This window comes from Triticum aestivum, chromosome 6D (genome assembly GCF_018294505.1).
Source record: "Triticum aestivum cultivar Chinese Spring chromosome 6D, IWGSC CS RefSeq v2.1, whole genome shotgun sequence".
NCBI lineage: Eukaryota > Viridiplantae > Streptophyta > Magnoliopsida > Poales > Poaceae > Triticum > Triticum aestivum.
Window position 1 is genome coordinate 470,175,304 of NC_057811.1, and position 21,545 is coordinate 470,196,848.

A 21,545-nucleotide genomic window follows, 5' to 3' on the forward strand; every position below is an offset into this window, starting at 1 on the left:
GCAGGGACCTCTCATGTTCCTCGGCACCCTCTCTCAGAAAAAAAATTAAAAACAAATGCTAATTTTTTTAAAAAAATTCAATTTTTTTTGCGTGATAGATAATTTGATGCTTGAGGTCCACACGAAATTCCAAATCATTTAGACATCTGAGCAGCTCTTGGAAAAAATGACAAAATCGGGGTCTGTAAAAATGTTTACTGTTTATGCACTGTTCTGACCCGATTTGTCTTTTTTGCCGAGAGCTTCTCAGATGTCTAATGAGTTGAAATTTAGAGCGGTCCTCACGCATCAAATTATCTATCACCCAAAAAATTTGGATTTTTTTTGAATTTTTCTTGTATTTATTTTGATTTTTTTGTTGAGCGGGAGCAGATGAGCCTAGGCACCGAGTTGGATTTCCGGAAGAGCAGCAGCAGAAGAAGAAGTATGTCAAAGACTGGTGATCCCGCCTAGCATTTGCTTGTTTTTCTTTGTCGTTCACCTCTTCTACATTGGAGGGCCAACGGAACTGATCCGATCCAGGGCGAGTTTCATGCTCCGTTACTCATTTCCTGTTCGATGTAGTAATAATCCCTCTAGCTACCTGCTAGCAACCCTGTATTCAGGTGTAATAAGCTTGCTTAATGTTGGTGAAATCCATCCAGCAACTCAGTTTGTTAAATGCATTTATCCTTAACTCGTTTACTTACTCGTATCTCTTCTTAAAAATGTGGTGTTTGCTGTGGAGAATGCATCTATCGATCTATCCTTGAAATTGCATGTGTGTCACTGCTGAATTAAGATTGCTGATTTTGGAGTGTGGTACATTGTAGGCTGCTACAATCCTGATTGACTACAGAAAAACTTGTGTGGCCTCTACTTAAGCTCTTGGCATCTCACGATTTTGTAGTCATATATATATTCAGTTGTTGCTGCTACAAGAGGAGATAAGTCTGGACAATTGTTTCAGACTTATCTCCTCTTGTGATCTCCAATGACTCGTGCCATCGTACTACAGATCACATCATGTTGTACATCCCTTGTTTACTCGACTATGGCTCACCAGATCGAATATGTAAAAGACTTCCTTGATCGCTGGTCTAACCATTCGTCTTGATTCTAGTTAATCTGTACTTGGCTGACAAGGCACAACCTTTTATTACCATTTGTCATGTTGAGATGTGGTTGTTTTTCTTGTATTGTCTGATATAATGTTTGCTCTGCGATAATGTACCATGTTTGTTTCTGATAGGCATATTCCGTATTCATTTCCGCGTTTCGAAAGAAACGAAATATGATATAGTATGTGTATTATCCGTTCGAATCCGGTCCAGTTTCACCCTTAAGCTTGTCTTGTATTGTTCGCCTGTGAGACACTCGAAAGAGGACAGAACATTGCCCGCAAATCTCCACAGCTGAACCGTCATTGAATTTTACCCATGGTTTTACGATAATCTCGGTATTACTTTCTTCCCATGATGGCACTCCACCACCCCTATGAGATGGCATATGTCAGTATTAGCAATTACAAATAATTACCATGAGGCTAACAATAAAGAAAGATATACCAAAGTGCAAAGATGGTGCGAACCAGAACCCAGGTGTGTGAAGAAGAAGGTGTGGGAGCTACATCGGTTGTTATCCGAGACGAGAGAGGGAACTTTCTAGCCGCACATGTAAGTACATCACCCATGTGGCAGATATGGTGACGGCTGAAACAATGGCCATGTCTTTGCAAATTCTCTAGGTTTCCTCGGGTGGAAGCTGAATCAGATTCCCTAAACATGATCAATCTCTGTAATGGGCAGTCCATATGGTGGGATACAACAGCTGCTTTATTCGCGGAGTGTGTGGATGTGGCCTCGTCGCTCGGGAAGGTCGTCTTTAGAAATTGCTATCGTTCTAGTAATCGAGTGCCGCATGTGCTAGTTAACTTTTTTGTTCTAGTAATCGAGTGTCGCATTCTCGATCAAGGTGTTAGCAACAAACTACATTAGATTGTTTAAGCCGAATGGACCTGCTAGGAAGATTGATGATTTATGGAAAAAACCAATACATGGGATGGTAAAGATAAATGTTGACGCTGCTTTCCAGTCTGAGTGTTGACGCTGCTTTCAGTCTGAGACTCTCTCTGGCGCTTGTGGAGCGGTAGCTTGATATGAACGGGGGGATTTTATAGCTGCTGCATATGCTGGTTCTTACCCAACGTCACTGATGTGGACTCGGCGGAGCTCATTGCAATCAGGAACAGAATGTTCTTGGCGAGTCAGATTGGCTGCTCTAGAGTTATGTTTGAATCAGATTCTTCTTTTGCTGTAGAGGCCATTAATCAGCTGGAGGGCTACTTAGGTCCTGAAGTTGCAACCATCACAGAGTGCAAGAACTTGATGCTAAACTATGAGAAGATTTCCTTCAATCATTGCTTTAGGGAAGCAAACATGGTGGCTGATGAAATAGCAAAGTACTCCTTTAGCAATAGATCTTCTGTAGTCTGGGAGGATGAAACTCCTGGCTTTATTTCTCATCTGCTTGTAAACGACATGTCAATTATATGAGGAATAAAGTCTTTTTGCTGTAAAAAAACTTTTTTTTTCTAATAAGATTTTGACGAATTGGACAGATGAGTCCCTGGGCTGTCTGGTCTCTAGTCTAGTAGATGATGTACTTTCTTTGGTAGATTAATAAAGCTAGCCGTGATGGGCCTTCCCTCAAAAAGAAGTATCACCTTTGGTTTGGTTTCACAACCACCACCCGGACAAGATCACAAACTTCGACCATCAAAAGACCTAGACGTTCGTCTTCTTGCTTAAACCAAATTTGTTTTGATCTCCCATTTGTTAGCCTCCAAACAATATCCAAGTTCGGTGCTTCACTTGATAGATTGATCGGCCTTATCTCGACCTTGTGGCTTGTCTTTTTCTTTGCCTTTTTTTTGTATGTCTCCGCTCGCTTCGCTTGACTCGAGCCTTCATAGCGTCACGCATTCCCTACACACAATTATAGGAGTTGGTCACTTTATCAGGCACCGAACCGGAAATTTTCTCCACAATCTCGACTTCCTCAAGTTTTGCGTCAAGCGCACGGATCTTCCCAACCAAAGTACTGAGATGCATGGCGTATTCCTTCACCAACTCAGTTTCCTCCATCTGCAACCTGTGAAAATTGGCGCTTCAGCACTTGCCCGAGCCTTCATGACGTGATCTTCTTCGATCCTCATTTGCTTTGCAAGCGCTCTTGTTGTTTCAATATCCGCCAATGTCACCAGCATGGAATCCGACTGATATTGGGTTGTGGCGGCCATGGCACCTTCGTCGCACTCCACATCCACGCCGTTGCCCGTGATTTCTTGCCACGCTCGGAGGATTTGAAGAATAATCTTCATCTTTACTGTCCACACACCATAGTTGGGGTCGGCCGGCATCAGGCACTAGATGGGAAAGTTGCGATGCGACAAAACATTCACGTTGCTCGCTTCACTACTAGTCGCTGATTTTTTTTTGAGTGATCACTACTCACTGATTTGGCGCCCTTCTTCTTCTCGTCCACAAACCTTCCCATAATTTTTTTGAGTCCAAACGTACTTGCTTTATTCAACAATAGCGTTCATGGGATACAACTTAAATTTGGGGGGTTTATGAGCCACACATGGCGTCCCAAACCAAACCAAAAGCATGTTTGGCGAGGCTATGTGCCTCTTGATTAGACTCTCGACCTTTAAAGATGAAGGTACGTTGCTGAAATTGCGCAGAAGCAGCCATAATCTCCTTTAGGCCTTGTACAATGGTAGGTGCTTAGAGAGATGTTTAGAAAAATAAATCGGACTTAGTTAAGCGTCTACCATGTACAAATAAGCACCAGTGCTTAAGGAAAGCCTGGTTTATATATTTGAGCACCTCCCCTTAAGCACCTCCCATTATACAAGGCCTTACCATGCTAGCATACATATTCCTCCAGAGCCTTGAATAGGGGTTTGCTGCTGGGCCGCCCGACACGGTGGGTTTGTTAGGCCCGCAGACACAGGAACTCTATCTGCGGCCGTATTGGGCCGATGTCAGCCCACCGCACGTGTGCTCGTAGCAGGCCGCAAATGCCCGATCGCTCGACCACTCCACTGATTCATTCCCCTCCCACAAAACCCTATTCCACGTCCACCGAGGAGGAGGAGGCGGAGGAAGGAGTGAAGCCGCACCTCCCGCCGCCGCCGCCGCCGCCGCCGCCATGGCGCTCCGGCTGATCAACCCGAGCAGGAAGCCCCTCCTCCACGTGCCCCGCCCCTCCTCCTCCTCCTTCTCCTCCTCCTCCTCCTCCAACAACAACCCTCCCTTCCCTCCCCCGCCGCCGCCGCCCTCCGACGACCCCCACCCGCCCCCGAACCACGGCGAGGGCCCCCAGAGGCCGGCGGCGTCCTCGATCTTCCTCGACATCCGCGAGCGCCTCAAGTCGTCCCCGGCGCCGCCCCCGCCGCGCCGGATCCCGGCCAACCCGCTCCGCCCCGGCGCGCCGCCCGCGGCCCCCTCCGTCGGCCTCGACGACATCAAGCGCAGCCTCGAGTCCTTCCGCGCCGGCTCGCCCCGCTTATCCGGCCCCGGCGTCGGCGGCGGTGGCGGCGGAGGCGCCAGCCCGTCGTTCCAGGACTTGCTCAAGAACAGCGCCGCCGCCCCGGCGGGTCGCCCCCAGGGAGGAGGAGCCCCCAACGCCGGCGGCGGCAAGCCGTTCAGCTTGAGCTTCGAGTCCATCCGCGAGAGCATCCGCAAGATCGACCCGCAGCAGGAGAGGCAGCGGCAGCCGCCTTTGCGGTTCCTGAACAACACCCCGGACAACATCTTCGGGAGGGAGATGCGGCAGAGGGCCGGGAAGCCGCAGCCTGGGGAGGGGAAGGAAGACGAGGACGCCGGCGTTTTTCTCGCGAAAGAATACACTCCCGAACAGCTTGGGCAGATGCTCAGGGAGCTCCGGCCGGCGGACGCAGGGAAGGACGGGAAGGAGTGGTTCTCTCTCCAGGAGCTGCAGGGGCGGATCGCCAAGATCGCGGAGCAGGAGAGGGGCCAGGCTGACCCGCGGTATGGCGGCGAGTTTGGTTTGCTCCGGCAGACCTTAACGAGCCTCCATAAAGATCAGAAAGGGCAGAAGAAGCATGTTACAAGTGGTAATCCCGCCCAGCATTGCTTGTTTTTCTTTCTTCATTCACCTCTTTTGCCTTCATGGTGCGATGGAACTGACAGCTTGTGCTGTATTGTGCTTGATCGGGAGCAGTCCAGCATATGTCACTATTTGCAAACATCGGTGGAAAGCCGCTGCCGGAGTACATGCTGAGCAATCTTCCGCCGCAGGAGGAGTTGCTAGAGAGGGTGAGATTGGCCTTTTGCTTTTTCATCTATTTTCTGCTGGTGGGAGGACTTCTCCCCTGTTTGTATCTGCTCTGAGAGTGCTATTGACTGATGATTATCGGTGCCTGCTGTCTTCAGTATTTCCATCCTGACCACATGTCAGGGGAAGAGAAGATGAAATTGGAGCTTCAGAAGGTGAGGGATGAGTTCAAGATGTCCGAGAATGACTGTGGTTCCGCACGAGTTCAAAGTAAATATCTTATCCCTTACTTGCATAATACTAGTAGAATACACTGACTTGCAAATGTAGTGTTTCAATGCCCTGTGACTTTTCCATGACTAGTGTAATATTGATAAATAGCGACTTTTAAATTTTGAGTCACCATTGTGTTTGGCAATGAAGGCTTGCATGATTTTGATGTGACGGTTAGGATTGACCCAAAGACAAAATTTGATTGAGGAGCTGATATAGCCTGTGCTAGAGATTGCAGTATAGAGTATTCAGTATTTGCATTTGAACACCTAGTATCTCTGTGAGCCAATACAATGGAGCTACGGCTCAGTTAACTTCAATGTTTCATTTTTTGACAGTAACATGTTTTTTTTTCTTCATATTCTTCTGTAGCTAGTAATTGATTAGTCTGAAAAGATGTCTGGCTAGGAAGTCTTGCTTACTAACAGATCATTATGCCTGCTACTCCTATGTTTCTTCACTTGTCTAGAGCTAAGGTCGTAAGCAGTTCTGATGTTTTCTGTAGAGCATTTTATGCCATTCTGGCTCTGTTTGCACCACTGATATGCTGCGCGTTTGTTTTTTCAGTAGCCCAACTGACACTAAAAATCAAGCACTTGTCATCCGTTCTACACAAAAAGGTATGCACAATGTTGAATATATCCTTATGCGTACCGATGTTGTATTGCTGTTTTACCTTCGCACCACCTCCGGAATTGCACAAACTTCAGTTTGATCAAGTGACCCCGTCGACTCTGCTGTGATGCAGGATAAGCACTCTCGAAAGGGGCTCCAGGACATGGTCCAGAGGAGGAAGAAGTACCTCAAGTACCTGCGCAGGACCGACTGGGATTCGTACTGCCTCGTCCTGTCGAAGCTGGGGCTCCGCGACACGCCGGAGTACAAGGCGCCCGACTACAAGAAGACCCAGCCGACGAAGGCGCAGTCGAAGAAGAGCAAGAGCAAGAGGAAGAGAAAGATGAAGGCGTAGAGCTCCGCTGCCCGGGACAGATGATGATTTTCCACACTCTTCGCCTTCTCTTTGGCCTTGAGAACTCCGTTGGCGGTAGAATCCATCGGGTCGACAGGCACCGATGCTCAAGATATCTCTGCTCGGCCAGGTCTTTGCAGTGTTGTAATTTTTTGATCCACTTCTTCTGTAATAACCAGTCGCTTGACATAGCTGCATGTTTTTCTTGTTCTGTAGCAACAGAATGTTTGTTGATCCTAGGTCTCAGCTCTCCCCTGCCCTGTTATCAGGCCAATGGATTGAGGAACAAACGGGATGATGATTACTTGTTTCTTCATTTAATCATATACGGGGGTTTGGTACCTTGTTGGTTTGCGTTGCCATGTCTGCAATCCAAATTGACCAACGGAGGCAGAGGAAATGCTGTAATTTGCTTTAAAATTTATGTCGACTGGTTTCGCATAGCTAACACCCACACTTCGTCGTCCTCCTGGGCGGCACGGGGGAACCCGCTGCCGCGCCGCCGGGAGGCCCGCTCCCGCATCGCCGCTGCCGGAGGGCTGGCCGGCAAAGCCGCGCCTGGCCCCGGGATGGTGGCGGCGGGGCGGACTCATTTCTGTCCTGGTGCTGAGCGCCACTCCCCTTCCCAACCCCTCCACTCCACGAGATCTGCTATGGGGGCCTTCCTCGGCGGCTGCGCCCCGTTCGGCGAATGGCGGCATCCTCGGTCGTCGTCTTCGTCGCGGCTCTGCACACCCTTCCCCTACCCCTCCCCCGATCCCATCTTTGTCAGGGGCGAAGGGCTGGAACGGTAGTGGCCTTCGAGTGCCTGAAGGCCTAGTCGGGCTCCAGTTGCTGACCTGGCCAGATTTAGCCCATGCTGGTGGCGGTGCCGTGCGGTGCTTGAGGCCGGTCATCGGCCTGTCACCGGGATGACGGCGGGCGCCATGAGGTGGTCCTTGCGCTCGGCACGTGGGGATGCGGCGATCTGCTGGCCTTCTGCGTGTGCAGTGCCGGCCGACGACGCCTGATCTTCGGTTGGCGGTGGTGATCCAGATCCGATCGACCGGATGGTGGTGGCCGTTGATTGTTATCCCCCAAAGATCTTGTTCGGGTGTGGCGCGGGGAGGATCCCTTGGGCGCCCCGTAGTGTTTGTTGTCACTGCTCCGACCACTGCAAGGTTGCGGCGATGAGCTGGCCTTATGGCATGTGCGATGCAGGCCGCCGTTGTGATCCTCTGTTGGTGGTGGTGGTCTAGATTTGATTGGCCAGATGGTGGTGACTGTAGATCGTTCTGCAACGATTTTCTATGGATCCACGACATCGGGGGTCATCAAAGTGAATTCGGGAGTTTTTATCTCTTGATCCGGTGAATGACTTTCGGTGGTGAGGTACAAATTATGGACAATGACTTGACGCAAAGGAATGTTGTTGGAGTGGCGGCGGTTAAATTGCAGCTGCTTGGATTGTGGAAAAGCGGCAGCGACAACACATGTGTGACTTTGATGGTGGTGCTGCGAGCACCCGGTCTCGAGCTCCGGGGCGAAAGCCTAGGTCAGACCCGAGTGGTCATCCCTGGCAATGGCGATGTTTTTTTTACATCGTGACCTTGTTGGAGGCATTGCTCGGATACGTTCGGACTGTTTCTTCAGGGTGAAAACTTTGATTCTAGCCTTTTTGGTTGGATCCGGCGACGGCGACGCTTGAGTGTCGCTTCCTTCTTGAAGGCGTTGTTGTTGAAGATCCTCGTCGTCAATGTGGTGTCAATGGTTGGTGCGGATATGGTCGCAGTTCTAGTTTGTCGTTCGCTGATCTAATCGCTTTGGGGCTTTTTTCTTCTTCTTTCCTTTTCACACCTATTCATAGCTTTTGGTCTTATGACTTTGCTAGTCATTTGTGTGTTTTAGCGTTTGTGTTGGGTTGGCTGTGTGCATCCTAGTTATGCAGAGGCCGGGTGTATGCTCATTATATTGTATCCTCTTGATGCTTCTTTTGAGCCAATAAAATTCACCCTTTGTCGAAAAAAAACACCCACACTTCGTACTCGCATCTTCCCCTCCCCGATTCAACCCTGTTTTCGTAGGAAATGTCGCCGCCTTTGCAGTGGAGGATCTAGGATTTGATTTTATCGCCTTTGCACTTGCAGATTTAGGATTTGGCATTGTGAGTGTAACCATGGACAACATTTTCTTGTTATTGAGAATACCATGGGCAACATTCCAATGGTTATTTTTTTACTACACCATACCAAAATTATTATGATGGACAAACATGAAACATTGCACTAGTACAAAGAAAATTTGTAAAATGTTTGTGAGGGGCCCATGACCCCAGCCCTAGATTGGCCACCGCGCCTTTGGATCGCGTGATCGGACCCGCTGATGTTGGACTAAGCCTTCTACTTAACCTTCTTGCTCGTGCTTCGATGAACCCCAACTGAAAAAGAATGTTGAAATTCATACCCTTGCCAAACCTGATAGTCTTGCTGGTCTTCTCTGTTGATTATGTTCTCGTAGTTGCTATCATGTCATAGGGAGACCCTAATAACCATTCTCGATAGTAAAATAAAACCCCTAATAGATATAGGGTCTCCAGTTTTTATCGGATCTACTGCCATGTCTGCTAGTGCGTAGTAGGCAGACGCTAACCACCTCTAATATTCCACTCTTTTGATGACTTAAAAAATAAGTCACCCTCTCCGCGGCTTAGAAAATAACCCTTCTTCCTATCCACTAGGGTTTCTAAACTAGAGGTTGTGGGACAACTAGTTTAGAAGTCCCCAACGAATGAGAGATGGCTCCTGGAATATAATTTGGAAAAATAAAATATGTTAAAATTTGCCAACATGGCTGGTAATAAATAAACAATTAAATGTTTGCATGACTAAATACATCAAATTCACTGCAAAGGAAGGGGTGATGATCACACGTACTTATACCGCATGTCCGTTTATTCTATAGACGGACTTTTCTAATATTATTAAGTTGCTGAAGCAAACACGGCCGAATAGAACGTGCGTGGGCCATCTGGTACAGGACCTGAAAGACTTGCTTGCCAACGAGAGGGAGCTTTCTATTATGAAATTGGATACAAGTCAGAATAGGGTTGCAGATTTCCTAGCTAAACTAGCGTGTTCATAGCATCAAACCGACTCGTGGTTACAAGATGTGCAAATTCTTTTGGCTTTGGATTGTAAACCTATTCATTAATCAGTAAAGCTCCCAATCTTTCTGCAAAAAAATAATAATTCACTGCAGAGTAAATAAATCTTTGTGGAGTTGGAAAAATAAAGAGTACTCATGAAAAAGGTCAAGGAGATTCATTCACTGGGTGGGAGAGTGACGAAATCCGTAACAACTGCGCCCACAGATTCCACGGCACGCAAAAGCCTCGCCGCCGAAACCCCTCCGCCCCGCGCCGCCAAAGCCGCCTCCACAAGCCCCCCTCCCTCATCCCCACCCCACCCCCACCCAGGCGCGGCGGCGGCGGCTCCACCTCGACCTCGGCCGGCGCCCTCCTCAGCCTTCGGCTGGCCTGGGCCGAGGCGGAGCGAAGATCCCTCCCGGACGCACGCCGCGGTTTGGTCCCTCCATCTTCTGCTGGTAAGGGAGCCCTAGCTCTGCCCGGGCCGCCGTCGGGTTTCGCTCCGGTTCCGGTGTGCTCACTTCCATTGTTGCCGTGGGCAGTCGCATCCGGCCAGATCCGATGGAGGCGAGCTCCTCCTCCTCGCCCGCGGGCCCCGCGCCAGGGCCGCCGCCCTCCATACCCCCCTCCGGCGACCAGGGCGTCTGGGCCGACGTCTCCCCGCTCATCGCCGCCGCCTGCGCTGGTAAGCCACAGCCGTAGTCCGCCTCCCCGCTGTATTTGCTAAGACGTTGAAGACTAGTACTGCCAAGCTATTTTGAGGAGCGGGGAGTGTTAGCAGGTCTACGGACCGTGGCTCGATCGATCTCGTGCTGTGTGTGTGTGGATGCCTGCTTGACTGAGTTCACAGTTTGTTTCCAGCAATGCGAGAGGCGTGGTTGCATTGCTCTGCAGGACGCACGGACTGACTGGACCTGTAATCCTATTGTTGCTGTTTTTTTTTACAATGGAATGAGCTCGCATTAAAAGCAGAGTAACAATTGGCTCCTCTGCTCCTGATAGGATCAATTATTAAGGGCCTAGGAGCCGGTTCTGTTTGCGTGAGTTTATGCGGCATGATCTGTCATGAGTGCATTGCCGCAAGCATGCAGTTTCATGTATTGTAGCGGGTTTGTATCAGGTGTATGGTCAGAACATAAGAGAGATGCCGACACTGTGTTGCTTTCTTTAATTTCCTAGGCGATGTGTAAATTGTGGTTTGTGCCAAGTATGCACCTATTTGTTTCTCTGAACCAATTTGGTGCTTGTTTGGATGGATTCGGATCAACCTTTCGATGGGCAGGAAAATTGAACTGAAAGCCCTGTTCATCTGAAGCGATTGAGTGTAATCCATGCCTATCCCAACTAGCCCTCAGGTTGCTGCATGCAGTGCCTTAAGAATTTTATTGTGTGACAAAATGTTGCCCTACTTGAGAGGTATAGCCATATGGATAACATGTTTGGGGTGTCTACTTTGTGACGTCACATGATCATGATACTAATATTTCGAAATTTTGACTTCTGCTTTGGTATGCAAGCAGAATGGCACATGATGACATCACATTTTCATGTCTTCCTTTTGTTGAAAGCTGAAAACAGATATATATCATTACTCATGTTCTCATTTAGTGGTTTCACAAGATTGCTTGTGCATTGTAATGGGGATTTTTAGAATAAAAAGCCTTGCTGGTTGCCTGTTCATACTAGTTCTTATTCATTGGTGCCCCATTGTGGAAGTCAACTGTAGCTCGGTGCAGTGAGGGATGCACTGAATTTCGAAAGGGGCAAAGCTTGTGGTGTCCGAGCTTTCATCTACTCCCTTGGATCTGCCCCTGGTTTGGCTTACCTGGGGTTGAGCTAGAGGGGTGGAGGGAGCTATCGTCCACAAGCCAGGATTACCTAGAAGGATACACATGAATACTTTTGTGAATCATACCTATTGATCACTCCTTTTATTTATATTGGTGGGAAGGAGTTCAAAGTCTGTTCTCAACAACATGATATGAATTGTTGGTCAGGGAAATTTGTTGTCAGGATAATATTATATTACTAGTGCTGACTGGACAAACTGAAAATTTACTCTGTTGATGCAATCCTTATTGAGAATAGACAGGACATTAGTCATTTTTTAGAGAACATTTATTCTGGACAGACATGAAGTGAGTAACCTCATTGAGAATAGAGGATTTCACTCATGTTAGGATTTAGGATTATAGGCTTGGGCTTAAGTTTAGGGCTTAGGAGTCGCGTTGTTTGCTTGCATCTATCTTAGATCTGTGTTATTGTGCCTATTTTGAGTTGACTTGCGCATAGTGTGCCAGTGCGGGGGGCAGTTATCTGTTAATTTTTTGCTTGAGCTCGTAATGAATGGTGTCCCTCTTTATAGACCGGTGTCCTGAACTCCTGATAAGAGAGAATTCCAATAATATGGACCTAAAAGATAGATTAAGATATAATATATAGCTTCCCAACTGGATTATCGAAACCAAATACCATAACTTACTATGGCTAGCGTTGTGGATTTGTGGACTCTTGGGTTCGATTAGCCCTGTGCGTGACGACACCGTCACTGGTATGTGTCTCTCCAAAATAACTCCAAAACAATTTTTGATGTGAATGTATCTAGGACTGTCATATTTGAGCAGATGCCTGAAAATCGAGTCGATGCTGATATCTGGTAGTTAATTTATATCTACCAACTGTTCTCCTTCTAATTTCTTCATGCTTGTAGATCTCCAAGATGGGGAACTTGTACATGGGGAGAACTTCAGTTTGTTTGCCGCAATGTCTGCATTGGAAGTAAGGACCTCATTATATCCTCTGCTCTTTTGCTGTGTTTCAACTCTCATTTTTTCTGTTGCGTACTTCAGAGTGTCAAATGATGTTTTTGTGTTACTAAATTATTTTACGCAACCAGTGGTTACTAATTAGTTGACATGTACTCTCTCTGTAAAGAAATATAAGAGCGTTTAGATCACTAGAGTAGTGATCTATACGCTCTTATATTTCTTTATGAAGGGAGTAGACATGGTATTTTTAAGTCACCGTTAGATGCTTTTAAACTTTTCCCTATTAAGCTTGAACTTGAGTTGCTTTGATACTGAATTCTGGATATGCGAGTTTGTTGCATGAAACTTGCACTTGCGTTGCTTTGATCTGAATTCTGGATGTACACCTTAGGCTTGGAATTACTCTTGAGTGCTGAGCCTCACTAACTGATCATGACTCTGTACAAACTTTCAAGTTCATAGTGACAAAGGCAAATATCAGAATTCTGATTATATTATTTCAGGATACTTTGGTATTATAGGCCTGTCGAGTGGCTCATTTACCATTTAATTTGTGGGATATCAATTTAATATTTAGATCCATTGCTTAATTGGGTTCTCTGCGTCCATTCCGTCTTGATACAGATAATGGACCCTAAAATGGATTCCGGAATCGAGAGAAGTGGATATTATTCCATCGATGAAGCCATAGAAGATGGCATTGCCCCAGTTCCACTTAGTTTGGACAGAACACTTGACATTCAACGAACTCTTGATGTCATCGACCATCTTTTCTCATGTGAGGTACTTCAGTGCAACCATGTCTAAAAAGCAGGTGTTTCAATTTGGCTAAACTACTTTATCGGACTTCTTTATTTTTCAGGCAACCTGGCACAAGGGTCACACGCTAGCACAAACCGTCTTCACATGTATCTACCTTATGAAAATGGAGAGAATTTCATCGCATGCTGTCCTAAATAGCTTCTGCAGGATTTTGCGTGCTACTTGTAATTCTGTCATTTCTGTCGTTTCGACCGCCCGAACTCATGAGGTACTTTTGCTGGAAATTTTCTATCGTCATCCCCCCTGATTTCATTTATGTGTACTCTGAGTCTTGACATAAGGAAGCCGTGCATGTTGGTTTATGCTCGTATTTAATTTCATATACGACGAGTAGGCACATATTGTTATTGTTGAAATGCGGAGATTCGTGTGCAACAAAAACATCACGCCCCATGTCAGACTACCTCTTTATGAGCGGAATATGTAATACGTCACGTTTCATCTTTTTGTCTGTGTAATCAATGTTTCCAGTGAAATGCGTATGTGCTCTGCTCTTTCATCTACTATACCTAAAAAGGTGATTCAAAAATATTTATTATCTTGGTGAACTTCATTAGGACTGAATACAGGCACCTTCCTTAGGATGTAAATCTGGTAGTTCAGTTGTTTCAGTGAATTTGGTTTCTGACAACCCAAACAACAAAATTCGGCAAACCTGAATTTTTTTCCATTAACTGCCAAAAAAACACCTTGAATTAACTGGAAATTTGGCTTGTTTGGTTCGGTGTCCTGTTCCGATTTTGGCTTTCCTGTGCCATGCCCAACCTAGGGTTTTTTGTCGGTTGAGTTCTGTTCAAATAACTTACAGGATGGCATGAAAATCGAATTTGAATACAGGTTGGTCTTGTTAATACGAGTCAATTCTATCTAGTTTTTAATCCAAGTCCCATACTTACACTTATTACATAAGATATGATCTTCATCGCATGCTTTTGTAGGAAGAAGACCTCTTTACGATGTCTTTTGGACTGCCTTTGAATGGTGAAGGTGATGATAAGTGCTTGTCAGTTCTGAACTCGGTTGAAGAGACAATATCTCGTCAATTGCGTGCATGTAAATCCCAAGCATTATCCAAGAAAAAAACACTAGAAGGTACTTGTATTGCCGTTGCAGATATCCTTTGATTCAATTAAATGTTCATTATTTTGCGTTGTGTAAAACCTTGTTCCTTGTTTTATCAATTTGCTTATGTCATGGTCCGAAGTCCTAGCTTCAGTAGTAATGTTGAGCTGATACATAAGTTTGCCGATACCTAGAGAAATTGCAGCCTTTTACAAAACATACAACTAAATATATGTTCCTGCTTTAAAAAAAAATACAACTAGCTTTCCTTCGGCTTGGAAATTTGTGGACTGCTGATTAGTTTGCGTCAAGTTGTTTTGTATATGAAGTTTCTAAGTAAGTTGGTGCATCATCTTAAAATATATACCACTTAGTCTTTAGATTACGACACCAAATTATAAAAGAATTTGGACGCTGGACATTTGAAATAAAAGCGAAGTTATTGAATTGCTTATTTGATTTGAACATACGCTGTAGGCTTTGTGTTATTAACTAAAAAGTTTATTACTGCAGAGTTTGAATCACTGCAGGATAATCCTGAGCTGGAAGAGGGTTACTGCAGAGCCTTGTTGTGCAGATTACGTTTTCGTAAGGTCTTAACCCATGTTTCCTTTCCAATTCTTCACTTCAGTTGTTCAGTCTAATTTCGTCAAAGCTGATACTTGATGTGTGTATCATGTTGGTTATCTAAGCTTATGCTCTGTTATTGTGATAACGTGGTGGTTTCAAATTAAGCAATGGGAAGTCAAGTTATAAACTGGTGCTATCTAAATTGGGAAGTTTTTAAGAATTTGTCAGTGCATTCATTGGCACCTCGATTTACCACTCGATGGATTCTGAACAACTGTCATTGAGACAATTGAGTGAGACTGAAATCTCATTGAATTGAGTGGCAATTCTCACTTTTCTCTTTAAATTGTCAGTGAGAGAGGGGAGGGACATAGAGTTTGTTTCGGCATTACAGCACTACCCACTATATGCATTGATTGTGATTATGATCAACAACAACAACAAAGCCTTTTTTGATTGCGATTATGATATTGTCGCTAAAACTAAATGTTATGTTGTATACTCCCTCCGTCCCAAAATAAGTGTCTTAATTTTGTACTAGCTCTAGTACAAATTTGTACTAAGCTCAAGACACTTATTTTGGGACGGAGGGAGTATATCATAGGGAAACAAGTGTTTTTTAAGCGCTACGCGCTGAGCGAGCGGTTTGCCTCCGCCTTGACCGTTTCTGACCAAAACGCATGCTTAAGCACAATTAGGCGCTAGGCGTTTTGCCTCCAGCCCAGCGCCTAGGTGCATGTTAAGCATGCGCCTAGGAGCACCTGATTTTTCAGTATATGGAAATGTGCAAATAAGGACCACCATAGCTGTTTGCATAAATGAATGCCAAGTTTAGTCCTGGGTGATCATCTTAATGATGCTTAAGAGGGGTTTTCATCAATTTCTAAATGTCATCACACGTCTGTATGGCCGTGTAGCACTTTACCATGTCATCATGTGCATGAGCAAACCTCATGCAAGAAGATGATACATAAGAGGTTTTTAGTTGATTTCTGACTGTCTTCACATTTTTGTTGTTATGTAGCATTTTCACCATGTGGTTACGTGCATGAGGAAACCTCAAGGAAGAGGATTGGATTTGGCTCGCAAGCATGTTACATCATGCTTGGCTGAGCTTAGTTCGATGCTGAAATCCCAAGAGTTCCTTAAGTCTCAGTCTGACATTACATCGCAAAAAGGTGACGAAAGCTGCACCACTGCATCAGGTTGCTGCCCTATTGGCTTTGATGTCAGCCTGAATAGCAGACTTCTGAGTCCAGCACCACCGCGTGCTGTTCAAATACTTGCCTGGAGTGATGTAAGTTCAGATCGGTGCCATAAATTATGCTTAAACTTCCATACTACTGCATAGTTTCTGTATACTCCTTCTCAACTTGATAAGCATTGCGTCAACTTCACTGTTACAGGCAATTAGGTACTTTGAGAAGCTTCTGCATGATCTAGATATCATTTGTGCTCTGTCGCTTGATCCCGTGCTTGAGAATGTTCTTCACTTCATTGCACAGTTCCAAAAATCTGTACCTGATTTGGTTCCTAGAGCATTTCTTCAGGTGGGTCACACTGACATGCTTCAAGGGCCATCTTTATCACTGTTATGCTGTAGATGTTTTGACTCATCTAACATTAGTGTTTTATTTCCCCCGGATTGCAAAAAATGACTAATATCTGTCTGCTATGTTAGATATAGAAAGGTTTTGTAGATTCTATCATTTACGTATGACATCTGTTTTTCAATTGTATTTGTATATGTGTATGAACTGTTCTTTAACTGATTGTTGTACAAATTTGGTTATGAACCATTGCTTTCTGTGGTTGTGGAGTATGTCATACATTGTAGTTATGCAGTAAGTGCTACTCTTGGATTTTGTTTCTCATTTGGTATGGTTTGTGAACTTCAACTTTATGAGTGTCACGAGTCTAAACATTTCCGATAGTTGAAGTCTGGATATCAGAATCGAACTACTTTTCCTTATTGTTAACAATGTGGTTAGCTTATTTCTGCAAATATCCATCCTTCTTTGTTTCGTTCCTATATCCATAACTGACTTTTAGGAGACTGCTGTTTCATTACTATTTTTCTTTATAAATTGATCCTTCGGTGGTATATACATAATCCTTTGGCCAACATGGAACCAGCAACATCCTCTGCCTTTCGAAGGGCAGATTCTATGCCACTAGGACTTTTAGGCTGGGAGTGCAAAGAGTGTCAGGAGTTCTGAGACTACTGAAAGGAGTTGAGAAATCATAGATAAATGTAGAATTAGCATGGCCGTAGACCCCTACCTCTAAATCAGCTAAAACGGTTGCTGGCAGCTGGTAATTTGTGGCTGGGGTGATGATGACAGCCATATCCACTATAGTCGCACCCTGCAGCAAAAAATGGAAATCACACAGTGAATAAATAGCTGCAGTGATTGTGTTAAGAGGTAGAGAACATAGCTTTGAGGTTTTCTTAGTCCAGTAAAGGATTCATTTATGTTGTAACATTGAATTGCTGTTAGCTGGCTCATTTTCTGTTCCATTAGGCCCTCTCTTGTAGAAATATGATTTGTTTCCCAATCCTAAGTCTCATCCTGGCAAATATGTATTCAGTGAGTTACTTATGTTATAGTTTGTTGTTTCCCACTTACATTAACAATGATGCAAAAATCCATTGAAACAGACTTTATTGGTTCAAGATGGCAAGCTTTATGGGCGAGACTTGTTTTGTGATGTAATTTCAAGGGCTCTGTCATTACCGGATATTATAGGAGATAAGGAATTCCAGTCGAATGAGTTTGTAGTGCAGCTAGGTCAGGTCAGCCACAAGGATTATTCCTTTTTCAACCTTTACGTCATATATATTACTCATGCAGTCATAAAATATATATCTGGAGTTCCGTGCATATCATTGATTAAGTGCATTAATGACCTTGTAGTTGGTTACCAACTTGCTCAAAATTCTCTGTACAAACACTGCATGGCAACGGCGCAAGCTTGGGAAGAGCTTGCAGGATTGGAGTACCATTTCCATACAGGTTTGTTACGCATACAATTTTCTACTTGCTCCCTTTTGCTGTCTTCTTGCTTTGTTTTCTAACATGACCCTGGATCAAACACGCTTAGCTAGTGAAACTTAACTTGGATCAAACACACTTAGCTAGTGAAATAGTGAATGCAGTTTCATGCTAACCTGCAGTTCTGTCTCTAAAATTGGTTATTGCCATGTAAGCTACGAATGACATTATGGGTGTGTTTGGTTAGTGGCCTGGGGTACCTGCCTGGAAAAATAAGGTGCCTGGTACGTTCGGTGCTTCCTGCCTGGTGAGGCGAGCCTGGACTAGGGCTGTTTTGTTTTTGGCCTGGCCTGGGAAAGTATTAAACAATTACTAGTATTATAATATACCTAAAAGGACAGCAAGTCTCAGGGAAACGCATCTGATTAGTACCAGGCAGGCAGCCAGGCGTCCCTTTTTGAGCGCCTGGTCCAGGCTAAGTAGCATGCCTGAGTTATATACCAGGCTAAGTAAGCTGTCACATCAAGGGGCCAGGCTAGCACTCATTTCTCCAGGGCAGCAACCAAAACACCACCCAGGCACACTTCAGGCAAGCTCCAGGCCAGGCATGGTACACTGGACACGATCCAAACTGACCCTATATCTTTCATAATCATGCAGAGGAAAAAAAACTCAAATTCTGAATTGATCTTTTCTTACTGGGTTGAGTATTCACTTCATCGTGGTACGGAGCACTTACATGTTAGTCTGTCACTGTTGGTAACTTGATTCTTGAGTAATGATAGAGGAAATTCCCTGCTAGGACCATCATTTTATGACAAGGTGAAAGAAAGGGATCAATCACAAATGGGAAATCAGTAATTTTGATAGTGTCAAATGTGCTCTGTTTTACTTCTACTATTATTCAGCCAACTGTCAAGGGCTTCTGATGATTGCACTTCTATAATAGTTTGAGACGGAGCATTCTAAGATTGTGGAAGTTTGACCATGGGTCATCTCTAGATCTTACACTTACAGTGTTTTGTACCTATACATATTGCAGTTGGAGCTTGCATTGAAAAGAGAGTTTGGTGAAACTAGAAATGTCTTGGCCGATGAGGTATCTCTGATTTTAAGTGCTTGCTGTGGTAATCAGTTGTTATATATTTTGATATTGTTTTGTTGGTGGTGCAGAACATGTGCATGAGAGTATCAAAGCAACTACTTGTTTGGTCTCAAGAACATACGTACTGGATTGCTTCTCGGTTTCTCATATTGGGTTTTGAGCTTGACCTCTATTCTCCAAGTGAATACTGTATGGTGTACTGGTATATGCATGTGGTGTTTATAAAGCTGATAGAGAAGATGCAGTTACGAATCCTTGCTAGCAACGAAAACTGTAAGTTATCATGCCTGTTCAGAATTTTTTGTTAGATTATTGTCATTAAATTACAGTTAGATGATGTGCTTGTAGATTTCCAGTTTAGCAGGGTTGTCGATATTATAAAAATGACCATGTAGCATTGGCGGATGTCTATCAGATATTCAGATATGTCAGCACCTTGATGGTTTGAGTTGCATGTTGTGCATCTTACTGCTTCATGTATCTGCCTCTTAGAATCCATTTGGAAAACAATAGAATTAAGAGAACAAGAAGACTACAGGAAAATAAATTGCAGAATTCAAACGGGAGACAGTTTAAATAAATAAGCACACATTGCCATCCAGAAGCTGAAAAGGAAATTAGACAGAATGAAATATGTAATTACGTCAAATCAAAACTTCCTGTTTTGGGGGTATATTTGGTTATAATATTCATATATTGTTACTGGTAAGTGGTAACACCACTATGGAGAAAATTCATTTGATGTTGTTTCCTACTAAGTTTCTATAAAACACCATACCATCTTCATCAATATTCTCTTAGTAGATTGGTTTCTAATTTGTCCTTATTGTTATCGGTTCAGCGCGAAGAAAAGGGAAAAAGAAGAAGGATCATTCAAAGGACTCTGTACGAGACACACCATTTCCTTCTTCATGTTTATTGCTTCAGTGCTATGTTCTATTATCAGAAGGACTTTCAATGGTACATATGGCACTAATGCCCCTCCCTCCCCGGCACCGTTCCCTGTTGCAACTAAACAACATTTATCTGTTTGCTAATGCAGTTGCTGGCTGCCCTGAGAAAGGAAAGCAAGTCATTCCAGTCACCAAGTATCTTCAATACTGAACAAGAGGTGGTTCAGATAGTTTTGTGAATTCTGATATCCTTATAGACATGGCTTTAGACGAGTCTGACGAATCTTGAACCACTCTCCGCAGAGATTCATGCAGCATTTTGATCTTCTCCAGAAAGCACAAATACCCGAGTGCATTACCTACTACAGTTTCAAGGAAGCGGCTGCCCAGGCACACATGGCAGTCAGTACTCAGCCTTGAAAACCCCCATTCACTAGTTTTTTCCTCTGCTTATTTGAACCTAACCGTGAAATGTTTTTTACAGGACGTAATGAAATACAACTTTTTCAAGGAAATCCAGAAGATAATTCCCTCCTTGAAAGGTAGTTTTGCGAGCGAACCAGAAAAGCTTGCAGAGCTCCGCCAGATTGAACAGGTTGCCGAGCACAATAGGATAGCCCTAAACATCATCAACCACGTCGGTGCTAGCGATCCGAAACTGAGGGTTTCGTTTGAGTTTACGCACCACCCCCACTTTGCGGTCGCAGTTGTAAAGAGATCATAGGTTCTTCTCAAGACAGGGTGAAAGATTTTCCAACTCTGTTTTAGTGATGGCACAGCTCGGGTCTGTCATTCTTGATTGTTCATTTGGTTCGGGCAAATCTCTCTTTAGGCTGCACGAACGTGACAATTTTGTAGACAACAGGAAGAATATAGAAAATGCCAGGAAAGGCTCACGCCCCTGGCTTTATTCTGTCAAGCAATTTTTGATATCATTTATTCTGCAAAACACACTGTACAAATGTTCTATAATTCCAGCGAGAAGTTATTGGCAGATTGAGTTTAGTGGAATTGTTATGTTATCTAAGAGGGTGGAGGGAAGCAGCTTCTCTTATGTTGTTTGGGATATTTTGGTACAAAAAAGATATATTGAGCAGTGCATCAATGCATCACGAAGATGATATAGATGAAGTGAAGTAAACATATTCTTTAAATTATGCATAGCAATGCAATGGTCGGTTTCCGCAAATTCATTTATCTATAAAATCTAAACTGCATCGGCTTGTTGAATTTGCGAGATCATGTTGAAATGTCCCCAACAAGTCTAGCAAGGTTGTCCATATCACTATATTTCCTAGTTCCTATAAGTTATGAGCATTTCTTGTGGGTGAAACTATTTTGTTTGGCATAATAAATGGCACAGAATAAAAGTGCATGTAGAATGAAGTTATTATATCTTGTTCTTACGAGGGATGTTATGAGCATAAGTTCAATAGTAGCACCCTCCAAACATCCACGATGCATACATATAAGCATAGGCATGTGAATAATGAATTGCAAATATTCTCTTATGATGATTAACCATACATGACATGATAACACAAATGCAATATATCCATGTTCTATAGACCTCTACATGCATATATACTCCCTTCGTTCCCAAATATAAGTCTTTTTAGAAATTTCAACAAGTGACTACATACGAAGCAAAATAAGTGAATCTACACTTTAAAATA

At 44.2% G+C, this 21,545-nt stretch overlaps 2 protein-coding genes across 3 annotated transcripts; both read left to right on the forward strand.

Annotated features, from left to right (window-relative positions):
* The first annotated feature begins 4,094 nt into the window (after positions 1-4,094).
* On the forward strand, positions 4,095-6,873 carry LOC123145980 (protein transport protein sec31). The gene is made up of 5 exons (XM_044565525.1): positions 4,095-5,125; positions 5,233-5,327; positions 5,445-5,556; positions 6,127-6,179; positions 6,308-6,873. The coding sequence occupies exons 1-5, from the start codon at positions 4,198-4,200 to the stop codon at positions 6,527-6,529; spliced, it is 1,410 nt and encodes a 469-aa protein (XP_044421460.1). The 5' UTR covers positions 4,095-4,197; the 3' UTR covers positions 6,530-6,873.
* Positions 6,874-9,885: 3,012 nt separating this feature from the next.
* On the forward strand, positions 9,886-20,863 carry LOC123145981 (N-alpha-acetyltransferase 35, NatC auxiliary subunit). Of its 2 annotated transcripts, XM_044565527.1 has the most exons (17): positions 9,886-10,111; positions 10,196-10,338; positions 12,364-12,431; positions 13,046-13,204; positions 13,284-13,451; positions 14,182-14,335; positions 14,819-14,898; positions 15,900-16,172; positions 16,282-16,425; positions 17,538-17,672; positions 17,794-17,892; positions 18,914-18,970; positions 19,045-19,249; positions 19,818-19,936; positions 20,019-20,087; positions 20,173-20,271; positions 20,354-20,863. In XM_044565527.1, exons 2-17 carry the CDS (start codon positions 10,215-10,217, stop codon positions 20,591-20,593), a joined length of 2,193 nt encoding a protein of 730 aa, XP_044421462.1. In that variant the 5' UTR covers positions 9,886-10,111; positions 10,196-10,214; the 3' UTR covers positions 20,594-20,863. The 2 variants fall into 2 exon arrangements, with proteins under 2 accessions (XP_044421462.1, XP_044421463.1); XM_044565528.1 differs by lacking the exon at positions 9,886-10,111 and having other exon boundaries at positions 10,192-10,338; positions 13,046-13,199.
* Positions 20,864-21,545: the final 682 nt, after the last annotated feature.

Excerpts from the sequence above, each read along its gene's own strand:
- LOC123145981 (XM_044565527.1), top strand. The coding sequence starts at position 10,215 with ATGGAGGCGAGCTCCTCCTCCTCGCCCGCGGGCCCCGCGCCAGGGCCG. Across the intron at positions 19,937-20,018 it reads TATCAGAAGGACTTTCAATG|TTGCTGGCTGCCCTGAGAAA; the intron begins GTACATATGGCA and ends TTGCTAATGCAG. Across the intron at positions 20,088-20,172 it reads TCTTCAATACTGAACAAGAG|AGATTCATGCAGCATTTTGA; the intron begins GTGGTTCAGATA and ends CACTCTCCGCAG.
- LOC123145980 (XM_044565525.1), top strand. The coding sequence starts at position 4,198 with ATGGCGCTCCGGCTGATCAACCCGAGCAGGAAGCCCCTCCTCCACGTG. Across the intron at positions 5,328-5,444 it reads AGGAGGAGTTGCTAGAGAGG|TATTTCCATCCTGACCACAT; the intron begins GTGAGATTGGCC and ends TGCTGTCTTCAG. Across the intron at positions 5,557-6,126 it reads TGGTTCCGCACGAGTTCAAA|TAGCCCAACTGACACTAAAA; the intron begins GTAAATATCTTA and ends TTGTTTTTTCAG.